General features: G+C 40.4%; 2 protein-coding genes across 7 annotated transcripts in view; both read left to right on the forward strand.

Moving 5' to 3' along the window:
* The first annotated feature begins 1,320 nt into the window (after positions 1-1,320).
* On the forward strand, positions 1,321-11,499 carry LOC148065267 (uncharacterized). Of its 4 annotated transcripts, none has more exons than XM_087809516.1 (7): positions 1,321-1,532; positions 2,904-3,157; positions 4,198-4,444; positions 7,102-7,191; positions 9,077-9,301; positions 9,381-9,554; positions 10,100-11,499. In XM_087809516.1, exons 1-7 carry the CDS (start codon positions 1,398-1,400, stop codon positions 10,265-10,267), a joined length of 1,293 nt encoding a protein of 430 aa, XP_087665642.1. In that variant the 5' UTR covers positions 1,321-1,397; the 3' UTR covers positions 10,268-11,499. The 4 variants fall into 4 exon arrangements, with proteins under 4 accessions (XP_087665642.1, XP_087665644.1, XP_087665645.1 ...); XM_087809518.1 differs by having other exon boundaries at positions 9,381-9,506; XM_087809519.1 differs by lacking the exon at positions 7,102-7,191.
* An 8,663-nt stretch (positions 11,500-20,162) lies between these two features.
* The window catches only part of LOC148065268 (insulin-like growth factor 2 mRNA-binding protein 1), a 29,368-nt gene continuing 26,686 nt past the window's right edge, over positions 20,163-22,844 (forward strand). For all 3 annotated transcript variants that reach the window (XM_087809252.1, XM_087809253.1, XM_087809255.1), the window contains exons 1-2: positions 20,163-20,983; positions 21,679-21,739. In XM_087809252.1, the coding sequence (XP_087665378.1) occupies positions 20,809-20,983; positions 21,679-21,739 (236 nt within the window). In that variant the 5' untranslated portion in view covers positions 20,163-20,808. The remainder of the gene's footprint in view (positions 20,984-21,678; positions 21,740-22,844) is intronic.

Here is a 22,844-nt window from a genome sequence, read left to right on the forward strand (position 1 = left end):
TAATAAATACATGACTGGTCGAGGTATTGAAGTGTGTTTCACCAGGCACAAGCAGAACCAGCCCCGTCAAACACACAGTCGATAGTCGGAACACATTTATAAATCAAGTATGATATAAAAATCCAATGAGATAGAAATTTATGGTCCCTGTCAAGCTTAATTCTGATTAATGGAAAGAAAAGTGTCTAAACAATTAAATGTCCCTGACCATTCAATAAATTGTGTTTTTGGATACTCCAGTACCTTTTTCCCTAAAACTCTTCACTTGCTTCCAGTTTCTTTCAGGATCAACTTTAAAATTCTGGTTCTTACTTTCAGATCTATTTATGGTCAGGCTCCTCCTTACATCAGAGATCTGATCCAGCCTTACACCCCAGCTCGGGCTCTGAGGTCTGTGGATCAGAATCTACTGATGGTTCCTCGCACACGGTTCAGGACCAGAGGAGATAAATCCTTCCAGGCTGTTGCTCCTAAGCTTTGGAACGATCTTCCTCTCTCTTTGCGATTGATGGATCTACTGACTCCTTTAAGAAACGTCTAAAGACATTTTTATTTGTTCAGGCTTTTCCTTGATTTTCTGGAACTCCTGTTGTGTTATCAGTTTTATCTTGACCTTTAAAGTATATACTTTATTGAGTATTGTTCTGATTGTTTAAGTGATTTGTGACCCTGGTCTGGAAAAGCGCTATACAAATACAAATAATTTACTTACTTAATTCTGATTAATGAAAAGAAAACTGTCTAAAAAAGTAAATGTCCCTGACCAAAGAGGTCCAGATTATAAGTAAGACGACAAAAACAGCTATAATAATAGAGAGGAGGGAGTTGCTATTCCTCATGAATATGACATGACAAGAAGGGGAGTCTGGCAAGAGAACAGTGGTACGTCAGAAAAAGGGTTTTTAGCGTATTAAAGAAAAATGGTGCAGACTTTCAGAACATAAGTTAATATTTTATGAAGGCAGCGAGGTTTTGGTAAAAAAAACTGTGGTTGTGGGAGAAAAGTGTGGCTTGTGTTGTTGTTCAGTGTTTGTGAGTTTCTCTACAAAAGTTTAAGTGAGTGCTACAGACCAAACAATAAATTGTGTTTTTGGCTACTTCAGCTCCTTTTTTTAAAATATATTCATATTGTTATTTTTTTTCTGGGCGTATTAATACCGGTTCCAAATTTTACTTTCGCATTGTTAAACAATATTAAAAAAAAATAGAAGTAAACACCACTGAACCCTGAACCCTCCCGTTCAGCAGGTGGCGAGAGTGCTCCAGATGCTCCGTTGCGTCTACCGCCAAAAACGCTCATTTCACAGAAGCACTATTTTTCTTTTCCGAAGAAGATCCCCGTCCAAAGCGGGCCTGATTTTTATTCCATCATTGTCCAGGGATTTAAAAAACCTACCATGTATGCCAGGAGTAACACCGGTAGCGCGCACGGAGACTTCCAGGACCGGAACGGGGTGAATTATGTGACATCGACAGAGTCTTTCGGGCACTGCTCCCAATTGTTCTGGAAAAAGGATCCAAACGACTCTGGAGTAAGAGACGCAGCTGCAGCAACATCCAGAGAAGCAGCCACACACTAGCCAGAGACACCATTCCTCGTTTTTAAACGTGTTTTCTCTCGCATTCTCCGACGTTATTTACACTCGGTGGTTCCGAGCTTGTTGTTGTGACACAAGAACCTCAGTTGCGGCGTTTTTTAGCGTCATGCTGAGCGGCTCCCGGCCTAGCATCTCCTTGTTTTCCTGCGTTTAAACCACCCGTTTTTGTCCGTTAAAATATTCCCGTGTGCTTTCTGAAAAAACACGTGTGTGTTTACAAGTTTTGAACGCCTGGTTTTTAAAAACAAAGCTGCCGAGTTTGGCGAAGCGGCGGTGCAACGATGCTAAGCTAATGCTAACAGGACAACATCGGGTTGCTTCTGCACTGGACGTGGCAACGTTGTGAGATTCTCTCTGGTGTAATGGAGTTTGTTTGGTGACCCCCTTAGTGTCCAGGGTTTTAGCTTTATGGCTCTAGTCTGTGGCATTTTCAGTCTGGGTAAACAGACTCTACTGCCCCACAGGAAACTCGAGCGGAAGACGCCCTGCGGAGTGAGAAAGGGTTCTTTGTGGACCCAAAACTGATGGTGTCGCTTCGCCACATGCACGATCCGAACCAAGGTTTTTTTTTATATGCCTGGACTAGTCCTGGTAGTAGTAGATCAAAACACCAACACACTTCCGTTATTGCGTGTTTCGATTAGTGTCACACACGTGATTCAGGTAAACAATCGCTGTCAACGTCAGCCCGGCCTTCACCACATAGTGAAGGATATCACACGGATATTTAATGTTATTCTCAAACTAATAATGCATGCTTGTATAAATACTACTTGATTTGGTTTAAGTTTTTGTGAGCAGCTGCTTTCCATTTACAAAAAAAAAAACCTTACTTAATAAGAACGTACACAACATCTGTGTTTTATCTGCTCACAAGGAATCAAAACATACAGACAATTTCTTAGTTCCATGCAGGCAAAGGCTAATAATGTGTCGTCATGGTTATTTTACGAGCAACTAGACCAGATGACCTTCAGGAGTTTGCATCTATAGAGTCCAACAAAAGTGGGGTCATTTAGATGTGTCACTAAGACAACATCTGTGTATATTATAATATAAAATGATATCATACGTTAACAATTTTCGCGAAAATATTTAGAAATTAAGAAATTTTAAAATGTCACTTTAAAAATATTCTATTAAAAAAGGAAGCTTTTTTTCATATTTAAACTGTAACCGGGTTAAAATACACATCCAAGTATTTATCATAAGTGCGATGTATGTGTGCTTCCTTACCAGCCACATTATTGTCGTCTTTCTGTGCAAAAACTAACTCACCCTGGAACTTGTGTTTGTCAACAACAGCCCAGCTCGACCATCAACTGGTGCGATCAGCTCCCCTCGTCGTCCGCGCCGCTCTCCACCTCCAGTCTCTCCTCGACGTCACTCTCAAGTTCAAGTTTGTCACTGGAGTCTCGGGCGGCGGTGCAAGCGACGACGACGCCAGATGACGGGGATTCAGACGAGAGGCCGTATGTGTGCGACATGTGCACCTGCGCCTACAAGCACGCCAGTTCCCTCCTCAACCACAAGCTCACACACAAGACTGGAGACTTCAGGTAGTATACACTTAATGGAGATGTGTATTTTTATATTGGTAGTCAATTTAAAAGCGTTGCTTGATTAAAAACTAGGGTATTATGGTTTTTCCAATACCGGTGCTGCAATGCTGCCTGAACTATGGATTCCAATTTTTTCTAAGAATTACTATAAAACGTATCACACTAAATTATTATTTATAAATTTTCGATATCCACAATATTTTGATTGAAGAATCAGGCTTGAATTTAGCTTCCATTGCCACCTTTGCTGAATAATTAAAATAAAGCAAAACATTTTCCTGTAAATTCATTTTACATTTCCAAAGGTAATGGCTAAATTGGGTACAGTGTAGATGATATCAAGTATTTATTTAGTTTCTGTCAAACTGGAATAAATGCAAGTTACTCTCAAATAGTGAATGCAAATTGCCTTTTTATAATTTGAGTAATGTTTTCTCTAAATAAAAGGGTTATTCTTTTCAATACATTGTAATTGCCTAATTAAAGCCATGTAGCGACTAAATTGTATCACTTTATATAAATTGTAATTCGAATATATAGATAGATAGAACTTTATTATGTTTATGAGATGTTTTTTGGCTCTATTTTTTTAATTAAATCTTTATTGTATATTATTTTCATACAATAAATGACATTTAACTTCAGCCAAGAGAACCTGTGTAGATAATTATCCTCATTATCAAGCCCTGGGGGAGAACAAAATTAAACTAGCATTCTTTACTGACAGAGGGGACATCAGCCAAGGGCAAATTCTCTTTTCAAGTTTAAGTTCTTTTATTGTCAAATATACATGTATCAAGACATACAGCTATATATAGATGAAATTGTGGTCCTGTCAGACCCATGATGCAAAACATAAAGTAGACATTAAATAACGCATTCAAGAAAATATAATAAATAAATAATCAACAAATGAAATAAAGAATCAACAATACTTAGATAATTAACAAATAAACAGAATATGAACAAAAAACAGAGTTAAGGCACAGTCATTCATCCCAAATCACTCACTCGTACTACTTCTCCATCCAACTCAGGTGTGACTTCTGCAGCAAGCCTTACACTAACTACATGTCCCTCCGAAATCACATGAGAATCCACGGTCAGAAGCGATACATGTGCGACCTCTGTGGGAAAGCCTTCCGCCTGGCACGGTATCTACGGAACCATCAGAGAATCCACGATGACGGGCCGAACCGCTTCGACTGCCCGTCCTGCTGTAAGAGCTACAGGACCATGCTGGAGCTGGCTCAGCACCGCTGCACAGCAGCCTCAACCAACCAGGTGAGAGAAGCTGCTGGGAATCCCCTTCTTCTGTTCTCCTCCTCTCTTGATTCCACAGACCTTGCATGAATAACATCTTGATGCAAAACGATCATTCTTCAGGTGAATGAGTAAGAGATCAGGTGGACAGGTTATTAAAAGTAATAATATTTTTCATGTTTTCACCAGTAAATCAGCAGGACAACCACATTTCTAGAGATAATTCCTGGATATACTTTCAAATTGTACATTTTGCAGAGTTTTAAATCCTGTGGTCGCATCAGCTAAACTTTACGTCGGGTTTCACTGTTGCATTACGGTGTTAAACCTGCAGACTGTGATCTGCAGTATCTTTATGTGGTTTTACTTCAAGTCGTGGATAAATACATTTCTCCTCACCGTGTCAGTGAACGCAGCATTGAACTAAACCAGCGTTGACAACACGGTGCCTATTGTGATCATGTAGCACAGGAGGAGCCTATTTTCATTAATAATAAAAGAAAAATTGGATAATTGGTTTCAATTGTAATTTTGGTAATTTTGCGAAAACTTTGATCATCTGAGACCATAATCGACAATTTCGTTACGTTTTATGTTATTGGTAGCTTGTGTCAAAAATTTAGAAATTTAAATTAAACAAGTGGTGGAAAAAAATGTGTTCTTAAAGAAGACATCTTCATCATTGAGAATTATCTTCTCAATAATTAATCTTCTCTCTTCATCTTGGTTTCCATGATGGAGTGTTGCCCATGAATGGCTGTAACGTGAAATGTTTGCATTAATTCAGTTTGCCTTTGCAAGTAACTCGTAGACAACAGCTTTAAGAAAGAAAGGGATGCAAAAGATATATATGATAGGAAAAGTAACAAGAACAGTTGTAAGAAAGGATATTACAATGTGCGATTAACATTAAAACACTTGTTCATATTTAAAACAACAAAGGAACTAAGAACAGAATGCTGAAGGTTTTCTAAATCATCCATCTTAAAGTTTTTCTCCTTATGTTTGCATATATGTAACCAAAGGTTGGCTTTTGGCCACAGGATTGTTGTAGATGGTACTTTGCTGTGGAGGCAGAACTTTTACTCCCAGAGATCGATCCATGAATCACACAATGAGTCGCATTATCGGGTGAACCCTGTTATTTTTTCTCTCTTGAAAATACACACACTCGATTCAGAAGAAAGCAGAATGCATATTGAATTGTGTGGAAAAAAAGACACGATTTGTACTGAATACAATTCTGACGCTCTGAAGTATTTTATTAAAATGCCTCATGATAGCCATACTGAGATCCAACCTCTTTTTAAACAACCCATTAAAAGGACTCCTTTAAATTCCACATCTCTGCTCCATAGATTTCATTGTTATTTTACTGGGGTATACAACTAAATTTGTTATTGCAAATGCTTGTTTCTCTAAACTCTTAGACCTTCAAATTTCCAGCACCCTTGAAGTATTCTATTGTTTTGAAAAGGTTTGTGATTCCAGGGGAGGATTCAAGTATATGTTCAACACAACTCTGCCTTGTTTCCATGTTTTTGCTGGATATTGCTCTGAAAAAAAAATAATTTCCTAAGCGGTCAGAAACAAGAGAAATTTGGTCAATAACATTTTATAACTTCAATCCAGCGTTGTTTGAAACGTTACTTCAACTGTTTAAATCTCTTAGGACTCAATGTGCCGACCTGACGTCGAAGACCATCTGGCTGCTCACTGGTTATTTTTTTAAACTAGCAGTGGTCTTGTTAAACCAGCTTGTATAGTGTCAATAAAGTTGTAAATATATATTTATAACATTATAAAATGCCAAAGTTAAAGCTAAACAAATGAAAATGTTAGATTTGAAAAAAAAAGTAACTAAATGAACTGTTAACGTGTTAAGTCGCATCACTTTGACCCTGGTCTAGAAAAGCGCTCTATAAATATAAATTACTTAATTACTTACTCTCCGGAGAGAAAAACACTTTTACTGTGGGTGGCTGCAATGGAAGATGAGCTGCTTTCGGCCAGGAAATTTGTAGCCATTTCAAAATAAGCTAAGTTCTTTAAAATTTTAAATAAACATGTCTGTCTTAACACAACAAACACAACTTCAAAACATTGTGTACACATGTACTAATATGAAGGTAAATTAACATACAGAAGTGATTAAGCTGGAAAGACACTGAGATAAACAGGAAACTCATTTTCTGTTTGAAGACATTAACATGGTTAAGTTGAACACAACTGCTTTGTTTAACCTAAACTGGTTTTTGGCTATTTAAGCTCAAACTCACTCGTCTGGTTGTCTATATCACGCCATCATTCGAACCCTCGGCTTTGTCTGCTGCACTAATGCTACTGCCTGTCCGCTTTCAAAGATTCTTCGTTCTGATCTGGAAAGTTGTTCAGTGACTCGGGTTCATACGTGTGCAGCAGGATGTGGACAGTTCTGAGTCCTCTCTGTCCTGAATGTGCATGTGCTCTGTTCCCCCTCTAACCCCGACATCAAGCATGCCGTAGCACCAGGGTTAGCTCAGGGTTAGTCCAGTGCAGGGACAGACTCAGGGACAGAGATCAGACACTTAAACATTTTGTGGATCATAATCAAAAACTTGTGTGCTTGTGTGTGTGTCTGTTTGATTTTGTGCGTGTGTCTGTCTGTGTGTGTGCGCGTGGGGGCTTTGGTTCATAAGAACCGGTTCAACTGCCCGTCCTGCTTTAAGAGCTACCGAACCATGCTGGACCTGGCCCAGCACCGCTGCAGCGCCGCGGCCAAAAACCAGGTTGGTCCGAGTGTGCATGTTCGTAAACCGTGTGCATGTCCATGTGTGTAAGAGAAAACATGGCTGTACTGTAGTTGAGTTGAGGGTCATCTGTAGACGTGGCGAGTGTAGCCCCAGATCTCAACTTCTCTTTTCGGACCATCAGTGGAGATGGTACCAAATGTCGTGACTTCTCTGAAGATTTAACACATATGAACCTTTAATTGATCACTATTGGACGTCAGTCGAGTCTTTCAAAGCTGACGCAAAAACATCTATATTTATTGAGAGCTGCCTTCTGTCTAATAATGCTTTGCGATGTTATCTTTCTAAATCCTCATCTCAATAGAGCAAATATCATCCCTTCTGTTCCATTTGTGTGTCGACAGAAAAAGAAAACCTTAGATTCTCTTATTGTGAGACTCTTTTGCTGCGTCTTCAATGAGAAATATTTGGCCTGGTCGATTTCCACTCATGTTTCGGCCTGAGCTGCCGTGAATATACTGTGCAGGAGAGTAAATGTTGACTCGTTCTACACCAGCATTTGATGTCAGCTTTATAGTCATGGACCGACCTTCAGATAAGTTAATGGTTTATTTGATGAACTAACTTCACAGGAAAGAGTGTTTGATGTGTCAAGAGTGAGAGACTTATGTTAGTTCAGAGAGCATATAATCTTTAAAATGATAATAATATTAACCAAAACGAACGACAGAAATTAAATTTTACAGTTTATCAGTCTTGCCTGGTAACAAATGACTGGTACTGACCAGTTCATGACACACCAAGGTCTGAATTAAAACGGTTTAAAGTAAAGCATAAATCCTATTCATTTCAAATCAAATCAATAAACTGCTGCAACTTTCTCACATGGATTATATTATACAAATATTAATGTTATTAGAAATACTCTTTACACATGTTGTCTGTAGAAGATGATTTTAATTATTTTTAGTGCAGTAGGTTTAACTGAATAGGCCAGAAGGTATTGGTGATCCGAAATTCATGTGAAAACTGTGAGTAAATGTTTTGAAAAGGGCCAAGAAGACACTTGGAATTATTTTTTTTCAAAATTCAAGTTAAATAAAAAAAAAAATCCCCATTTCATTAAATATAGAGTTAATATCACTAAACCAAATAGTATTCATAAGATTGAAGATGATCTAAACAAAGAAATTTCTTAAAAATTATACATCCTGCGTTGATCTCTGTGTCGTCTTAACCTTTTAAGTATACATTTATTGGGTATTGTTTTGAATGTTATTTAAGCGCTTTGTGACCCTGGTCAGGAAAAGTACTCTACAAATATAAATGACTTACTTACTTACAATGACATTTCCTAAATTGGCAAATTAAAAAATGTCTGCTTTCTGGCACCAAAAAGATTCAAAGGTTCAAACATTAAAAAAGAAAAAAAGTTGATGATAAGAGAGAAAACAAAACACAACGTTTTTTCACTATTTTTAAAATCACGCAAAAGATGGCTGACCAAGTCCGAAATGTCAGTACTGGACGTAACGTGTAAACGCGAAGAGTTAAAAACATGTTTTTCTGACATTTTAGAAAAGGTTAAAAAAAAATGTTATTTTGGGATCATCTCCTAGGATTTCAAACTCCCCAGACACAGAATGTTGAGGCAGAGTTCAGGCTGCAGGTGTACATTGTAAACGTTGTTGTCATTATTTCATGTTCTGTTGTGAGGTTTGCGTGGGTGTCACTCAACAAGACGATGAAGAGGAGTTGTTGTCCATCTGTCAACATGTGATGCAGCCTCTCAGTCATCCGTCCTCCCGTCCATCGTCCATCGCTCTCTCTATATATATAACATTAGGTGTGTCTCTGCTCTGTGATCTTCACCTCTCTGCTTGTGTCTCTGCACCCCCCTGCTCTCCTTCCCTCCCTCCAGACTGGTGGTGGACGGCGCAACAACTTCGGAGTGAATCAGCGCCGCCAGCAGCAGAGGAACAACAACAACAACGCCAACACCCCGTCCATGATGCAGCACACGGGACACAGCCAGCAGGAGTCCCTGCCCTCCCACTGTGTCTCCCCCATGTCCCAGGGAGGCCAGGGTGGCGGCGTGGCCGGCCAGCCCGTGCCCGACCCCCACCAGGTCGGGAGGAGCTACCAGGTCGGTTTGTTGTCTTCGAGTCACTCGTATTTCCGCGACCAATCGTAGCGACGCTAGTCAACGTTTCGGTGTCCCTCAGGGTCGTCCCAGCTCGGTGTCCTCCCAGAGCAGCCAGCAGAGCATGAGGAGCTCCAACAAACACGTGTCCTCCGGCTCAGGCGCCACCTCCTCCTACTCCTCCCTGCTGCATCCCCTGGTGCCCGAGGTAAAGGAGATGAGCTCGGGATACACTAGGCTGAGCGCCCACCCCATGGTAGGAGATGCACCTGCTAACTAGCTAGCTAGCTGCCACTCCTTCTGTCTGCCTACTAACCCCAGCAGATGAGCTCCGACATCTCTGCGACACTAACTGGAAACCATCCCAGTTGAACGCCAACACTCATCTCCTTCCTTTCTGCGTGCGTGTGTGTGTGTGACCCCCATAACTTGATATGCATTACATATCTGGGTGCAGAAAATGAGTTTGCTTGAGTTCGGATGAAAACAAAGTCCTGTTTACTACCTCAATTTAAAGATGCGTTCAAAGTTTAACCTTTGAACTTTACCCTTTTCCTGCTGTTTCACTTTGCATGTAGCTCTCCGTTCATTGTCACATTGTTTCCCCCCCGACATCCGTCTGCTTTTATTGTCCCAGAACACAGCGCCGAGTCTTCCAGTTATTTGGTCGTTAAGAGGATTTTAGCGCAGAACTTTATTTAAAATCAGGAAAAATCACAGGGTCCAACAATTATCTTAGTTTTTTTTTTCCTGTCAAATACTTGGAATTCTAAAGTTTTTTATTCTTGTCTCCGCACACAGCCGAAGCACCAGGACACCTTCTCTCTGGCCCCGCAGCGGCCGCTCACCACCATCAACCCCATCGGTCACTCCCTCCATCCCAACGGAGCGCCGTCGCTGAAGCCCTCGCCCGTGCCGCGCTCCATCCAGAGCATGCCCTGGGAGCAGCGCTCGCTCTACAATCAATGAGACCCACATAAACCCCCCGCCTCTGTTCCCCCCTTTTTACCACACGTCCACCGACCACCACGCCTCCTGCTCATTCCTCCACATCCAGCCCCGCGGGTGGAGCACGTTGGCATGCTGGGACGACATTCGGGAAGCGTGGAACGTTGAACTAGTAGATTACTGTTAGTTAGTTTCGAAGCAGATATGTTGCCTTCACCGATATAAGTTGATCAGAAAAATGACCCCCTCCCCCATTATAGGTATATCGTCCGGCCCTCCTATTATGAATAGTGTTTGCTCCTCCCACTCCCCCCCCTCCCCCTCAAGTGTTGATTGCCCACCTTCAAAACCATAGTACCGGGTCGACGGCTCCAGAGGAACCTTCGGTGTACAAATGTTTATTTTCACTGTTTTTCGACTAATACGACTCAAACATTAGAGGGAGAAGCTAACCGTGTTGCTCAAGGGCAATATTCCAGATTACAACCCGTTTTTTTTAATTTTTTTTAGGGGGTGTTATCCCCGGGCCGACGTCTGGTATGTTGAAGAACATACGCGGTTCTGAAAGTGACTGAAAGGTTTGACGTGAACTTTGATGTCCTGGTGTCCAGGACGTGTGTGCGTGTGTGTGTGTGTGTGTCTCAGGTGCTATCATGACCAGTTTTCTGTTCGTGCCGACCAGAGCCGCGTGCAGAATGAAAACGAGGGCGCCCCCCTTGTTGATTCCAAGAACTGCCACCCATGGACTCTCCACCTGTTACAAGCCTGTTTTCACTTTTTTTTTTTTTTTTTGTTATGTTGTTCTTGTAGTTTTTATTAACTTATTGGCTGGGAGTTGAACCGTCACCTGATTTCTGTTCCAAAAACTGACTGTTAAGTTTCCCTCACAAGAAGCACTTGAAGTGCTTTGTACATCCCACCCACCTCACCCCTCACTGCCGTCTCACCCGCCTGACCGTCAGATGTGACCCAGCAGCTGCTCAGTGGCCAAACACAGCACATCCGCACACCCTGGTCCTCGGTCAGTGGGGTCGAGGGTCAGTGCGACCTCGGCGTGAAGAAGGATCAGGACGCAGAAGAACGTGGCGAACACGAGGGTCCTTTGACATTTCACTCGATTCTACTGACATTGTATTTTCTCTTTTGAAAGTTGTTTCTATTTTTATTCATAATGTTCTCATTGTTGCTTTCTCTCCGTGTCAAGTGTCTTTGAGTATTTAGAAAAGTGCTATACAAATAAAATGTTTTATTATTATCACCAACAGTGCTGCTGCTTGTGTGAGGGAGAGGAGAGTTCTAGAAAGTCCGGATCCATTTCTTATTATTTCTGATGATTTTTTTGGATCAAACATTCCACAGAGACCTTCCCGTCATCAGGAGATATGGATTCTACGACTGGCCCTCTTTTGAAAACCTCTTTTATGAGTTAGACCCAGTTTTACCTTCCATCTCTCTCTGGACCATAGATGAAGGCCTTCAGTATTTCAGACCAAATCATCCGTCAAGAGTTTAGGATTTATTTTATGAGTAATTAAATTGTTGCGTAAAAGTACTTTTGATTTACGTACATTTCATAAAACATCAATAATTTAATTTTGTAATTAAAATAATTAAATCAGATTTAGGAAACTTGACTTCACCATCTTTACTACACTAAATGCTGACAAAGAATATTTTAAAAATAACAGGAAAAACTTTCACATGATTTAAGATTTTTTTTGTAATTTGGATTTATTTTTCTGTGCAGACATCTTTCTATAATTGTATCTGATGTAAGCTTTAGATTGATTAGAGAGTTTATTTTCAATAAATTAAGCAATATACGTTCATAGTTGTTTGGTTGAAAAGGATTCACACATTTTTTACACTTTAATATGAGTTCCTGAAAAGTCATCCAAATATTTAAGCACATGTTTTCCTCTTCTTTTTAATCTATAGTCGCATAAAGAGAAATCAGAGTAAAAATATTAAAGAAACATCAAAATGAAAACTTTTATTTAATGGGCAAACTTTCTTGTAAAAGTTCTGAGTTGTTTTCTTCAAGATCACTTCTCTTCTCCCTGGAAATACTAGAGGGTAAATGGAGCAGCAGAGGATCAGCTCCTCTGAATCCATAAAAAGTGTGGAATATTCTACCGCTTTGAAGATCTAGATAAAAAGATAAACTTTATTGATCCCTCTCTCTCAAGGTAGGGATGGAAAGATGATATAATAGGTCAGACTACTGGGTGAAGTAATCCGGGGTCTGACCCACAGTTCACCTGGGAACACATCTGTGGAAAGAAAAGTTCAAACCATCCACTGGAAATGCAATATAAAAAAAGAATGAAAAACGTTTTTAAATATTTTCTTTATCTCAACTCATGCATTGTTTTTCATCTTTATTTGGCCCAGCTACTTCTTCTATAAATAAAGGTTTTATTATCTGCAGTGATGATGTTTCAGTCACATAATAATAATTTAAGTTAAGCAAAGTTATCAGTGTGTTTTATTGGGACACAGTGCTGCCCCTGAACGCACCATGACTGACACTCGCTTTGATAACAGTCTCTGAACTATGATGAAGGCAAGTTTGCGTCTTTAGTTATTGTCTCGCGAGTCGGGGACACGCACGCGCAACGAGAGCGCGCACATGTTTTAAATTTTAAAGGTGCGAACGCGCGTGATCGCGCACTATTGCATAGGTTATTACCGCCGGCGGGCGAGTCCGGCGTGCGCGCTCTCGCCGCCAATCATCGCGAATTAATATTTCCCGACGCGCCTTGCGGTCGATCGGTTCGGATCGAAGCCCGGTATCGACAGAAAATCGTTTCCTGTTTCGTTCTCAGGCGGGTTCGGGCCTTCGTCGGCCTCCGATGTTGGGGCCATGCTCGAATGAGTTCGTGCGCGTGGGTGCGCGTGAGTTGGGGGGAAGGGTCGAGTGTGGGGGGTCCAGTGTTCGCGCGTGAGTGTGTATCGACACACGACGACCCGTCATAGCTGTCGTTCAACATATCGATCAGGATCCGAAGTAAATGGATTTGACGTTTATCAAAGCGGTAGTTGTTTTTGAACTAAACACGTCATCAAACACGCTGATAATAAATACAAATAAAAGATTTAAATCATGATAAACTTACTTCTGGGCAAAATAATACTTATAATTAATTATTAAATTATTTTAAAAAATGGATTGATCATAAGATGAAAAATCAATCATTCTTCAAGGGTTCCGGGACGAGATAAGGACCCGCGGGGACGGACCCTCAGACGGACTCACTATAGGCCGCAGGTCTGGATCAAAAGGCCCGCCCGCAGTGCTGCCCTCCGACCTCCTGGTGGCGCTCTTGTCGTGGGAAGCTGGGGTTCGTCGCTGGACCCTGTCACGCCTGGAACGTGTTGGACTTCAAAACAGTTTATTTAAACGGAATATCACGTTGGTAAGAAAAACTATCTTTTATAAATACTTAATAATTGTTTTGTTTGTTTTAACAGATACACAGATGCTTGTTTAAAACATTTAACTTTAGTTTGGACTTCATCTGGTTAACCTATGGCGAACCTAGTGGTTTTGTCAACAGCTGTGCTTTCAATACTGGTTATAATGTATATATCTGTCTACTCTGATTTGAATATTTATAAAATTACAGTTTTTAAAATGTAGTTTTCAAACTTTAATGTCTTGGGTGTTCATTTATATAAATTAGTAAAAAGCTATTGATAAATGTTTATGTTGTAAATTAATTAAATTACAAGTTATAAGATTTATTATGGCCGATACTATGTCTATTTCTCTCGATGCAGACTTTAGTTCAACTCTTGTGCTGCTATGAATATGAACAAAACGTTTATTCTTACTATCAATTTATTTATTAAAACATTATCTTAATAGTTATTAAATAAACACAATTGGTGAATTTGTATCTCGTGTTTGCAAGTCCAGATGCGCTAAAAGGTTTTAACAAAACAAGGAAAAAGTTAGTTAGAGGTTTCATGCAGTTACTTTTTCACAGAGTTTAAATGTTCTTTAAATTTGGTTGGATCTATTTATGACACTGAACATAAATGAATTAAAAGTGTTCACATCAGACTAGTCAAAGTTAGGGGGGAAAAAACGCCACATTAGGAAATCTTATAACAATATTTTAATCAAACAATAATAAGATTTATAAAAGCAAGAGTTTAAGGTTCCAGGACATGAACAAAACCACTTTTATAAGCCAAGAAATGTATGGCTCATGATAAAAATGAATGACTGCTGTGTTTTTTCAAAAAGTTTTCACTTTTTCACTATAGGGTTCATGAACTTCAGATGGAACTACAGAATATCAATCCTATCACAGCAAGACTGACATGGAATGTTTCCACTCACTGACTCGGGTAAATGAAACTATTGATGGAAAAAGATCAACGTGGAATAAATAAAAATGTTTAATATTTCTGTTCACAAAACAATGTAATTTAAAGGTAAATAGAAAATATAAAAACTCTAAAAGAAAGTATTACAAGAAGCTAATATTTCAAAGTATTTTCTTATCCTTACACAATGTAAACAATATCTAAAGACTTTCTCTTTTGTTTTGATCATCTAAAAACCTTTCCTCTTTTTCTGTCTTTTCTCCTGCTTTGAGACGTATTGCTGCTGCAACAAGTGACTTCCACTGATGGAAAAACGTTTTCCTCCATGTCATACCTATTTTAAAACTTAAACTAGAATCACATTAACAAAGTAAAAGGAGGAATTAAACGAAAAAACACTGATGGATCAAACTACTAGACACGTTTGTCACCTTTCTAAATATGTCTGTGTTTTTGTTTTGTATGTGGGATCAATATCTAAGTCTTCATTATAATTGAGATTATTTTTGTGAATTTCTTCATGTTAGGGGTCGTCAAGACAACAGGGTTGAAGAGAACAGTCGTATGAGTACCTGGGAACAAATACAGAGAACATCGTTTTAATGAAACCATACCTTTTTGCACAAAAATGTATTTTTAGGGTGAATTAATTAATTATACTTTTGGATATGGCTGCATTAAATTGTAAGGTCCTAAAAAGAGCAGCTTAACACGTTTATTTGGAATTTTAATAGTATTGCATTATCTAATAATCTAGTACAAAATGAAGTTATCTCAATATACTTTGACATGTGGCTCCGGGACACACTTTGCCCAGGTCTAGATAAGGTGCATTTCCATATCATTTTTATTTCTTGCTTCTTGTAACAAAGATATCGGTAACGGTTGCAACCATCGACTGGTTCCGCCGTAGAAAAGGTCTTGATGTCCGTCCTGGCTCACACCTGTCACCAGGTTCAGCCTTAATAATCTCTCCTCTCACTCAGAAGGTTAAAGTGATCCAAAATTAACCATTATCCTGATTGTTCTCTGCCGTCATCCCTCCTGCTGAGCCACGCCCACCTTCATCTCTCTTCCACATGTGTTGCTCAGCAACCGCCACACGTCCACATGCTGGTCTCGCACACTGGAACATGAGACCCATCGGAGAACGACGAAAAGAAAAAACGCGCCAGCAGAATATCTAGATGTCGTTTAAGATGTGTGTGTTTCGATTATGTGTGAGATTCGTGTGCATTAGTGTGAAGTGCATTCATTTTTCAACGAGTCAATAATGTGTGTGTGCCGTCAGTGCATGTGTGCTTCACATTCTCTGCTCAGGTTGAACTTCAGACTGCGACACGTCAAGTGTCTTCATCATAAACATTCCAAGCAGCAACAGCAGAGAGGTCAAAGGTCAGTGAAGCCTCCTGTGTTTTTTGTTTTTTTTACAAGTGCTTTGAAACACACATTGTGTGTTTGTCCAGTGTGGTTCTGTTCCCTGGTGTGTGTCACCCTGAGCACGAGTGATCTCTGAGTATTTGAACAAATGTGATGATATTTCTCTCAACTGACTCAACGCGACTGTATTAGTTCATCCTTCACCAACACAACAGATTTGTGTGTTTTTTTTCCTGACAAAAAGCTTATACAGTTTACTCAAGCAAATACAACTGCTTTTTTACCTTCTTAGGTACTAGTTAGTTAAGTCATAGGTTAACTATCTTGAGTAATTATGCAGCAAAACCTATTAAGATTCCTTACCCGTTAAAAGTTTAATACGAAATTGCAATTTTGAGTGACAAGCTTGAAGCTCATTGAGCACATTATTTGTGTACTAGTATACATACTTGAAATCATAATGAGTAGTTAAAAAAGTTGTGTCAAATGTCGAGATGGTACTTGTTTGCAATGCATCAATAAAAATATTGACATTAAAAAAAGTACCTTTACTGTTCTTTTTAATTTTACTTGAGTCGTTTTTTTAGACGGAACAATGTACTTGTACTTGTAATGTAATAGTACTTTGACTTGACCAGAATATTTCAGTACACTGAAGATAAACGGCAGAAACATGTGACCAGGAGTTTTTGTTTAGCAAATGTACTGTAAATCCAGCAAGAGTTTTTATCACGGATGATGCATCACCCTTTCCTGAGAGCGTTCCCAGAAACGGACATGACGAAAGAAAAGTTTTCAAACTACACATGCTCATCATGGGACGACTGACCCTTGTATCTGCACTCGATACGTCTGTGTAGCCCTTTTGTTGAGCTTGTATATCTTTTATCTTTGGTTTTTTTTTAGTTTACTCTGGTTACGGTTTTACTAGATGTATTTATTAGATAATGATAACATTAACAAATGAAAAGATTTATATTACCTAAGTTGTCTGGGGTCCATTATTTATCTTGACTAAATTGTACTCGCTTTATCTACCATGTATTTAATTCTACATTAATAACTGAGTCTACAAGTGTATTCAGATGTTCCAATAATATTAAAGAAGGAATTCACCTACTTTCACTTCACAAAGGAAATATTCAAAAGAGGATCTAAAGAAGAACCAAAGCTGCATCCTACTGTAGCTCTGGAGAAACATCAGGACACTTTCTTTTACCTTCTCAACCTTCTTCAAGCTCCTTATGTCTCCACAGAACCTCTTGATGAACAAACTGGCTGATCCTGGATCACCTGTAATATTCCCATCATTCATCTACATCAGAAATGACCAGCAACACCACTTTCCTTCTGCTAAGTGACGTGTCCTCCTCAACCTGCTGTGATGATCCCTGTGTCAGATCATAGGTTTCTATCGAAACAAGACACACTTGTTCACACTTTTATATTCGTGTCACTTACAATCATGGTGCCCTTTTATGTATTTGCAGCTCCGGACCACGTCACTACGAAGCCCTACACAGGCTTCCTGTGGGCAGAAGGATGGAGTTCAGAAGATTATTTAGCACGAAGAAGTCAAATTATTAAATACTGATACACGTATATTTATACTCTGACATTATGCTAGCTGTAGATGCATCTCCATCACTGTCCTTTCATTGAAGTCTGATCTTAAAGTTTGAAGGGTTTCTTATTTTTATCAACCCACTGCTATAATATGACATTGTGATGATCAATGTTGCGCTTTTTTTTTTTTTTTTGGTCCGTTTATTTATCTGAGAGCGGAAGTAAACTGTCTCTTGTCTAGCTACGAAACGTCTACAGATACTCAATATTTACCATTTTTATCAACAACTTTCCTCCCATAGTTCACATGTTTCTGTTTTTCAAAAAAAGGCAAATCGTTACCATAATAAATATTAACATTTTGCTTATAGTTTGACTTTAAAAAGACATTTAAACTCTTTTTGTTTGAACAAGATGCTTATGTGTCGTCTGTGATGAACTGGAAGAAGGTTTAAGTTCCAGTCTCCTGAGACGATGTTAAGGAAATGAGTAGTAAACTAAAAATCCTGTCTACGTTTAATGTGTTAATAAAAAAAATGTAATTCAACTCAAAATATTTACTCTTCCGCTGTGAATTCCATCTATAACAACGTAGTAGTGATCAGTTTAAAATAACACAACATAGTACATTGAGAAAACATAACTTGCATTACCTTCGCATTTTGTTAGTATATGATTGTAATGTATACAAGTTTTCTTGTGAATGTTGTGGCTCCACATCTAAACACATTAACCATTGAATATTGCCTTATTTACTGCTAATAATCTGATTGTTGAACGTGATTTATTAATTACAATCTGAAGGTTAAATTCAGTTTTGCTGATCAAAATGCTAACGATAAAATAGCCTGCTAATACAAATATGAATGGTGGAGTAGTGGTTGATATGTGTTGTATGATCTTATGTGTATCGGTTGTGTTGTGTTTTTTACAAAGGCAAAAAGAATTGTGTGTGTGCTTTTTTTTAAAGCCAAATAATGCAGTATTGTGTAGGTATATAGCAACGCTTTTCTTTTTAATTGAATACCTCTGTAAAGACATGTTTACGTTCTAACGGAATAGTAACTTCAACTCGTGCACGGGGCCAAACAGACGATTACAAAAACCTTAACCTAAGTCAGACCATGAACTTTAACCTGTTTGTTCTTTCAGAAACACTATTGCCTTTTCTGCATTCCCGCCTGATCAAGCCCGTTTTTTGCCACGACCTTTGACCCCCACTAGCCTGCACCTCCCCCAATACACACACAAACACACACACATATGAACACACCCTCCCCCCAAGGTTAGGAGAAATATCTGAGCAGAGGCAAATAGAAAGATGACTTTAGCCAAATGTTTGATCAAGTTAATGATATTTCTTAGTGTTTATGATGCATTTTGTGTCTGAATCAAGGATTTCTATATAGTTTATTAAACGTGTATTAATTGTCTTATGTTAGTAAATGTCAAGCTAACTTTCCTTTTGCACTGGAGCACAATCCTTCTGTGTTTTACAGGTTTATCCAGCCATGTGCTTGTGAACTCTCAAACATACTGCAGCTACTTGACCCCTGAGCTCATCTGGGGGTCAACGCACAAGAGGAAAACTACTGATCATCCTGTCTTCGGACCCTTTCAGGAGTGGGTTTGCCGGAAAAATTCCGTGACTACAATATGATCTAGTAAATATGATGATTTAATCAATTAACCTGTAGGTCATGAAACTGAAGATCCTTGAATAAAGTAAGACAGTTTTAGGGCGTCACCATTTTTTTTAGTACAATTTGATTTGTTGTAGAAACTCCATAAAAACATTGAGCTAAATCTGAACAGCAGAGATTTTGTGTACGTTTATCAGGAAAGTGTTTCGACAGTAACCTCAGTTATTTATATCCATTTAAATGTCAAAAGGTTCGTTTTTTGACTTCACACGCTACGCCCTTTTTTCCGCAACCCCTTCTTTTTTTCCCTACGTCAGTCGGTGTTTTACGGGATCGCTCGTGTCGTCCTTCGGAAACCAAACATACTTATCGAAAGTAAAGAACACACAAGCGCCATTGTTGCCAGCGAGTGTGTGTGGGGCGGGTGGGGAGGTGGAGGCAGGCCTCCGCGTCACAGCCTCCATTTTGAAAAACGCTTCATAGACCAAGCGAAAAGGGGGTTCTTCTTGGTGCAGGATCCCACTGCCATGACGTTTTTTTTAAAAACCCTGATCACGGCCACACGAAGCCTAGTCATCGGGTCTTTCCGGCCATACTCGGGAGAGTGACCCGGAATGTGTGTTGACGTTGAATGAACCAATGGTAGACTTCATAAACCTATGCAGCTTTTTTAGTTCGGGTCCTCCATAGGTCATTTATGTAACACCCGAACCACCAACTTGTATCCCACGCAGGGCGGGGGTCTCGCGGGTGTGTGTTAGAGAAGGGGGGGGGGGTCTATGCTATGGAATTAACAGGCGGCGCCTTGTTATTCAAATGCGAGACGTTTTTTTTGTGACCACCTTGGAACTACTCATGAGTGGGGGGGTCGCGCTCGACCCCTGAAGGTGGGTCACTTCCACTGCGAGCATCAGCTGAGAGCGTCGCTGCGCGTCCCCGCGCGCCCCCTTACTACAGTAGAGTACAGTCTGGAGAGAGGCTCTCGCGCACGCGCGTCGACGCACGCAAAAAAAAACCCTCCCTCCTCCCCTGATTGAGCGCTGGGGAAGCCCCGCCCTTTCCTCCTCTCTCCAAACACTCTCCAAACGCACCACGTGGTTTCCTCTTTGCAAAGAGAGAGAGAAAAAAAAAGGAAAAAAACCGTGAATTGAAGTCGCTGAAGGGGCGTGGCCTTCCATCTGCCGGACACCGGCGGCGGGCGGATCACTCCGAGGGAAGCGTAGAAAACTACAGAGAGGCGGAGAGAGAGGCAAACATTTTCTCCCGATCGTATCCCGCCATAGTTCCCCCTTTACACCTCCACCAACAGACTCATCCAAGCCGCTACAACAGAAACCCGCTGCCTCTGCTGCTCCTTCTCCTCCAGGGGGGCCGCCTACAAGTCCTTCTATTTCTCCTCGCTGCTCCACTTCTTCACCCGGACCCTCACTCTCGGCACATCTCATCTCACTCTCCTCTTTAGTTTATCCACCCGCTGCTTCTCGGACGCGGGTTTTTTTTTTGGTCGGGTTTTGATCCGCAGAACTTTTGCCACTTTTATTTTTCGTGCTTAGGTTTGGTCTTTTATTTTCTGTCACCCTGGAACCTGGAAGTACCACCACCACCTCCACCTCCTCCTCCTCCACCACCACCACCATGCACAAGCTGTACATTGGGAATCTAAGCGAAAATGTGAGCGCCGAGGACTTGGGGAAGACCTTTGACGACTACAAGATCCCCTACTCTGGACAGTTTCTCATGAAGACCGGCTACGCGTTCGTGGACTGTCCGGACGACCAGTGGGCCATGAAGGCTATCGAGACGTTATCTGGTGAGTTAGAACTCTCAACTCCACCTGACTTCACTCGTGGTTTCTGTAACGCTACCTTAAATGTTATTTAAAATAAAGGTGTGTGTGGATCAGATCCAGTAGCACACCATTCAACTTTTACAGGGGGGAGGGACGCACGGTTTGGGTCGCGACCACCACGGGGATCTCTCAGCTCATTCATCCACAACTACACGAGCAAACATTTCCCCCCTCATTCTAGAATGTATGTTTTAAATGTGTGGCAAAAAGTGGATTAAAATGTTCATTTAATTCCTCCTCTAGAGTAGCATATTGGTCGCTAGCCTGTGGAATGGAACTACTCCCCCTCCCCCCTTTAAAAAACCATCGCTTCACAATAGCAAAGCTAGAAAATACCCCTCCCCACGACCACTTCCAGAAGAAGGTCCTCAACACCGATCCTACAATAATCGAACCATCTCACACACACACACACACGTTATATTCGACCCTCGATTCATTTCTCATGACTTCCTCCATATATGGAGCAGTGGAGCCAAGGTCGCCATGTCAGCCCCAGCTCTCTCTCCTACCAAACCCCCTCGACATTCTCACACCGAGATCCACATTTGTTCACTTATTTTTCCTATAATTGATTTGTCAATTAAACAAGTGATTATTTGTGACGGTATTGTGACACAACATTAAAATCTGCGGGCCCTTCTCGTTTCTTGCAGGTAAAGTGGAACTTCAGGGGAAACGTATTGAGGTGGAGCACTCCGTCCCCAAGAAGCAAAGGTAGAGACCCCCCCCTCATTTACACCCCCCCCTCCCCAACACCCTTCTATGTGTTGCTGCTGACCATTTGATTGATTCATTCACACACACACATGCGCGTGTGTGTGTGCGCGCGCCTTACATTGTTGCTTTTGCTGTTTTTAGTGCATTGCTGTGTCACTTTCGTGATTTCACGTGCACAAATATTTCAGAGCTTTTTCCACACACAAGGTGTTCACTATTACTTCAGTTGGTGTGTATTTATGTTGTGAGGTTCGTGTACCTTAGTACGATCATGCATTGTTGTTTTTAAACATGTGTCATTTAAAAAAACGCAAAGGCAATTTTCTACTTTCTATTTAACTATAGGTACATTTTTTACGTCCAGATATTATTTTAGTATTGTTATTTTTTTTAAATGTAAGTCTCCATTAAGCTTCATTGGAACACAACAAAAGCCATTATTTAAAGGTCGTTGTTTTACGTTTCGACACTTGACGAGAATTTAGTTGAGAATGGTTGTGGATTTGATGTCTTAAGGTACGAAGAGTCATATGGAATTCGCCTCCAGATCCTTTTGCTCCTGCTGTAACCTTTGGCACAGATTCGAGGTAAAGAACAGCCATTATCGGGGTGATCTGGTTTTCAACAATGGCTTTTTAAAAAAGGACACCCCGTATTAAATAGATCAGGTATTTGGAATGTGTGGTTCCAATATTCTAGTTTTCTAGATTGAAACGTGTGATCTATTTAACGTTGAAGTGACGCAACATGATCAGGTCATTGGAGAGTCTCCACCAGCAACACTCATATAAAGCGTATTTTCCACCAATATAATTCCACGGCGTGGATTCTCGAGACGTGACATGACGTGGACTTGTAGTACAAGCTGCTCGTTTTTTTGTGAAATTGTGGAATAATTTGATTTAGTTAAATGTCGACAATTACGCTGTACGTACAAGGGCCCCCATGTGGGCGAGCAGAGGCCCCTCGCTGCACGACACGTGGTGCTTCCACGCTGAGAGTCCGTGGACACGTCACTCTAAAGGCAAAATGGCGATCCCACGGAGGAAGCTAACCGTTCTGCGTGTGTTTGCCTGCGCTTGCGTGTGTCGAAACTCACGCA

Source organism: Callionymus lyra, chromosome 15 (assembly GCF_982586985.1).
Source record: "Callionymus lyra chromosome 15, fCalLyr1.hap1.1, whole genome shotgun sequence".
Lineage (NCBI taxonomy): Eukaryota > Metazoa > Chordata > Actinopteri > Syngnathiformes > Callionymidae > Callionymus > Callionymus lyra.

Bases quoted from the DNA above. Each gene is read 5' to 3' on its own strand.
- LOC148065267 (XM_087809516.1), top strand. From the start codon at position 1,398: ATGTATGCCAGGAGTAACACCGGTAGCGCGCACGGAGACTTCCAGGAC. The intron at 1,533-2,903 runs GTAAGAGACGCA...TGTCAACAACAG, and splicing joins AGGATCCAAACGACTCTGGA to CCCAGCTCGACCATCAACTG. The intron at 9,302-9,380 runs GTCGGTTTGTTG...GGTGTCCCTCAG, and splicing joins AGGTCGGGAGGAGCTACCAG to GGTCGTCCCAGCTCGGTGTC.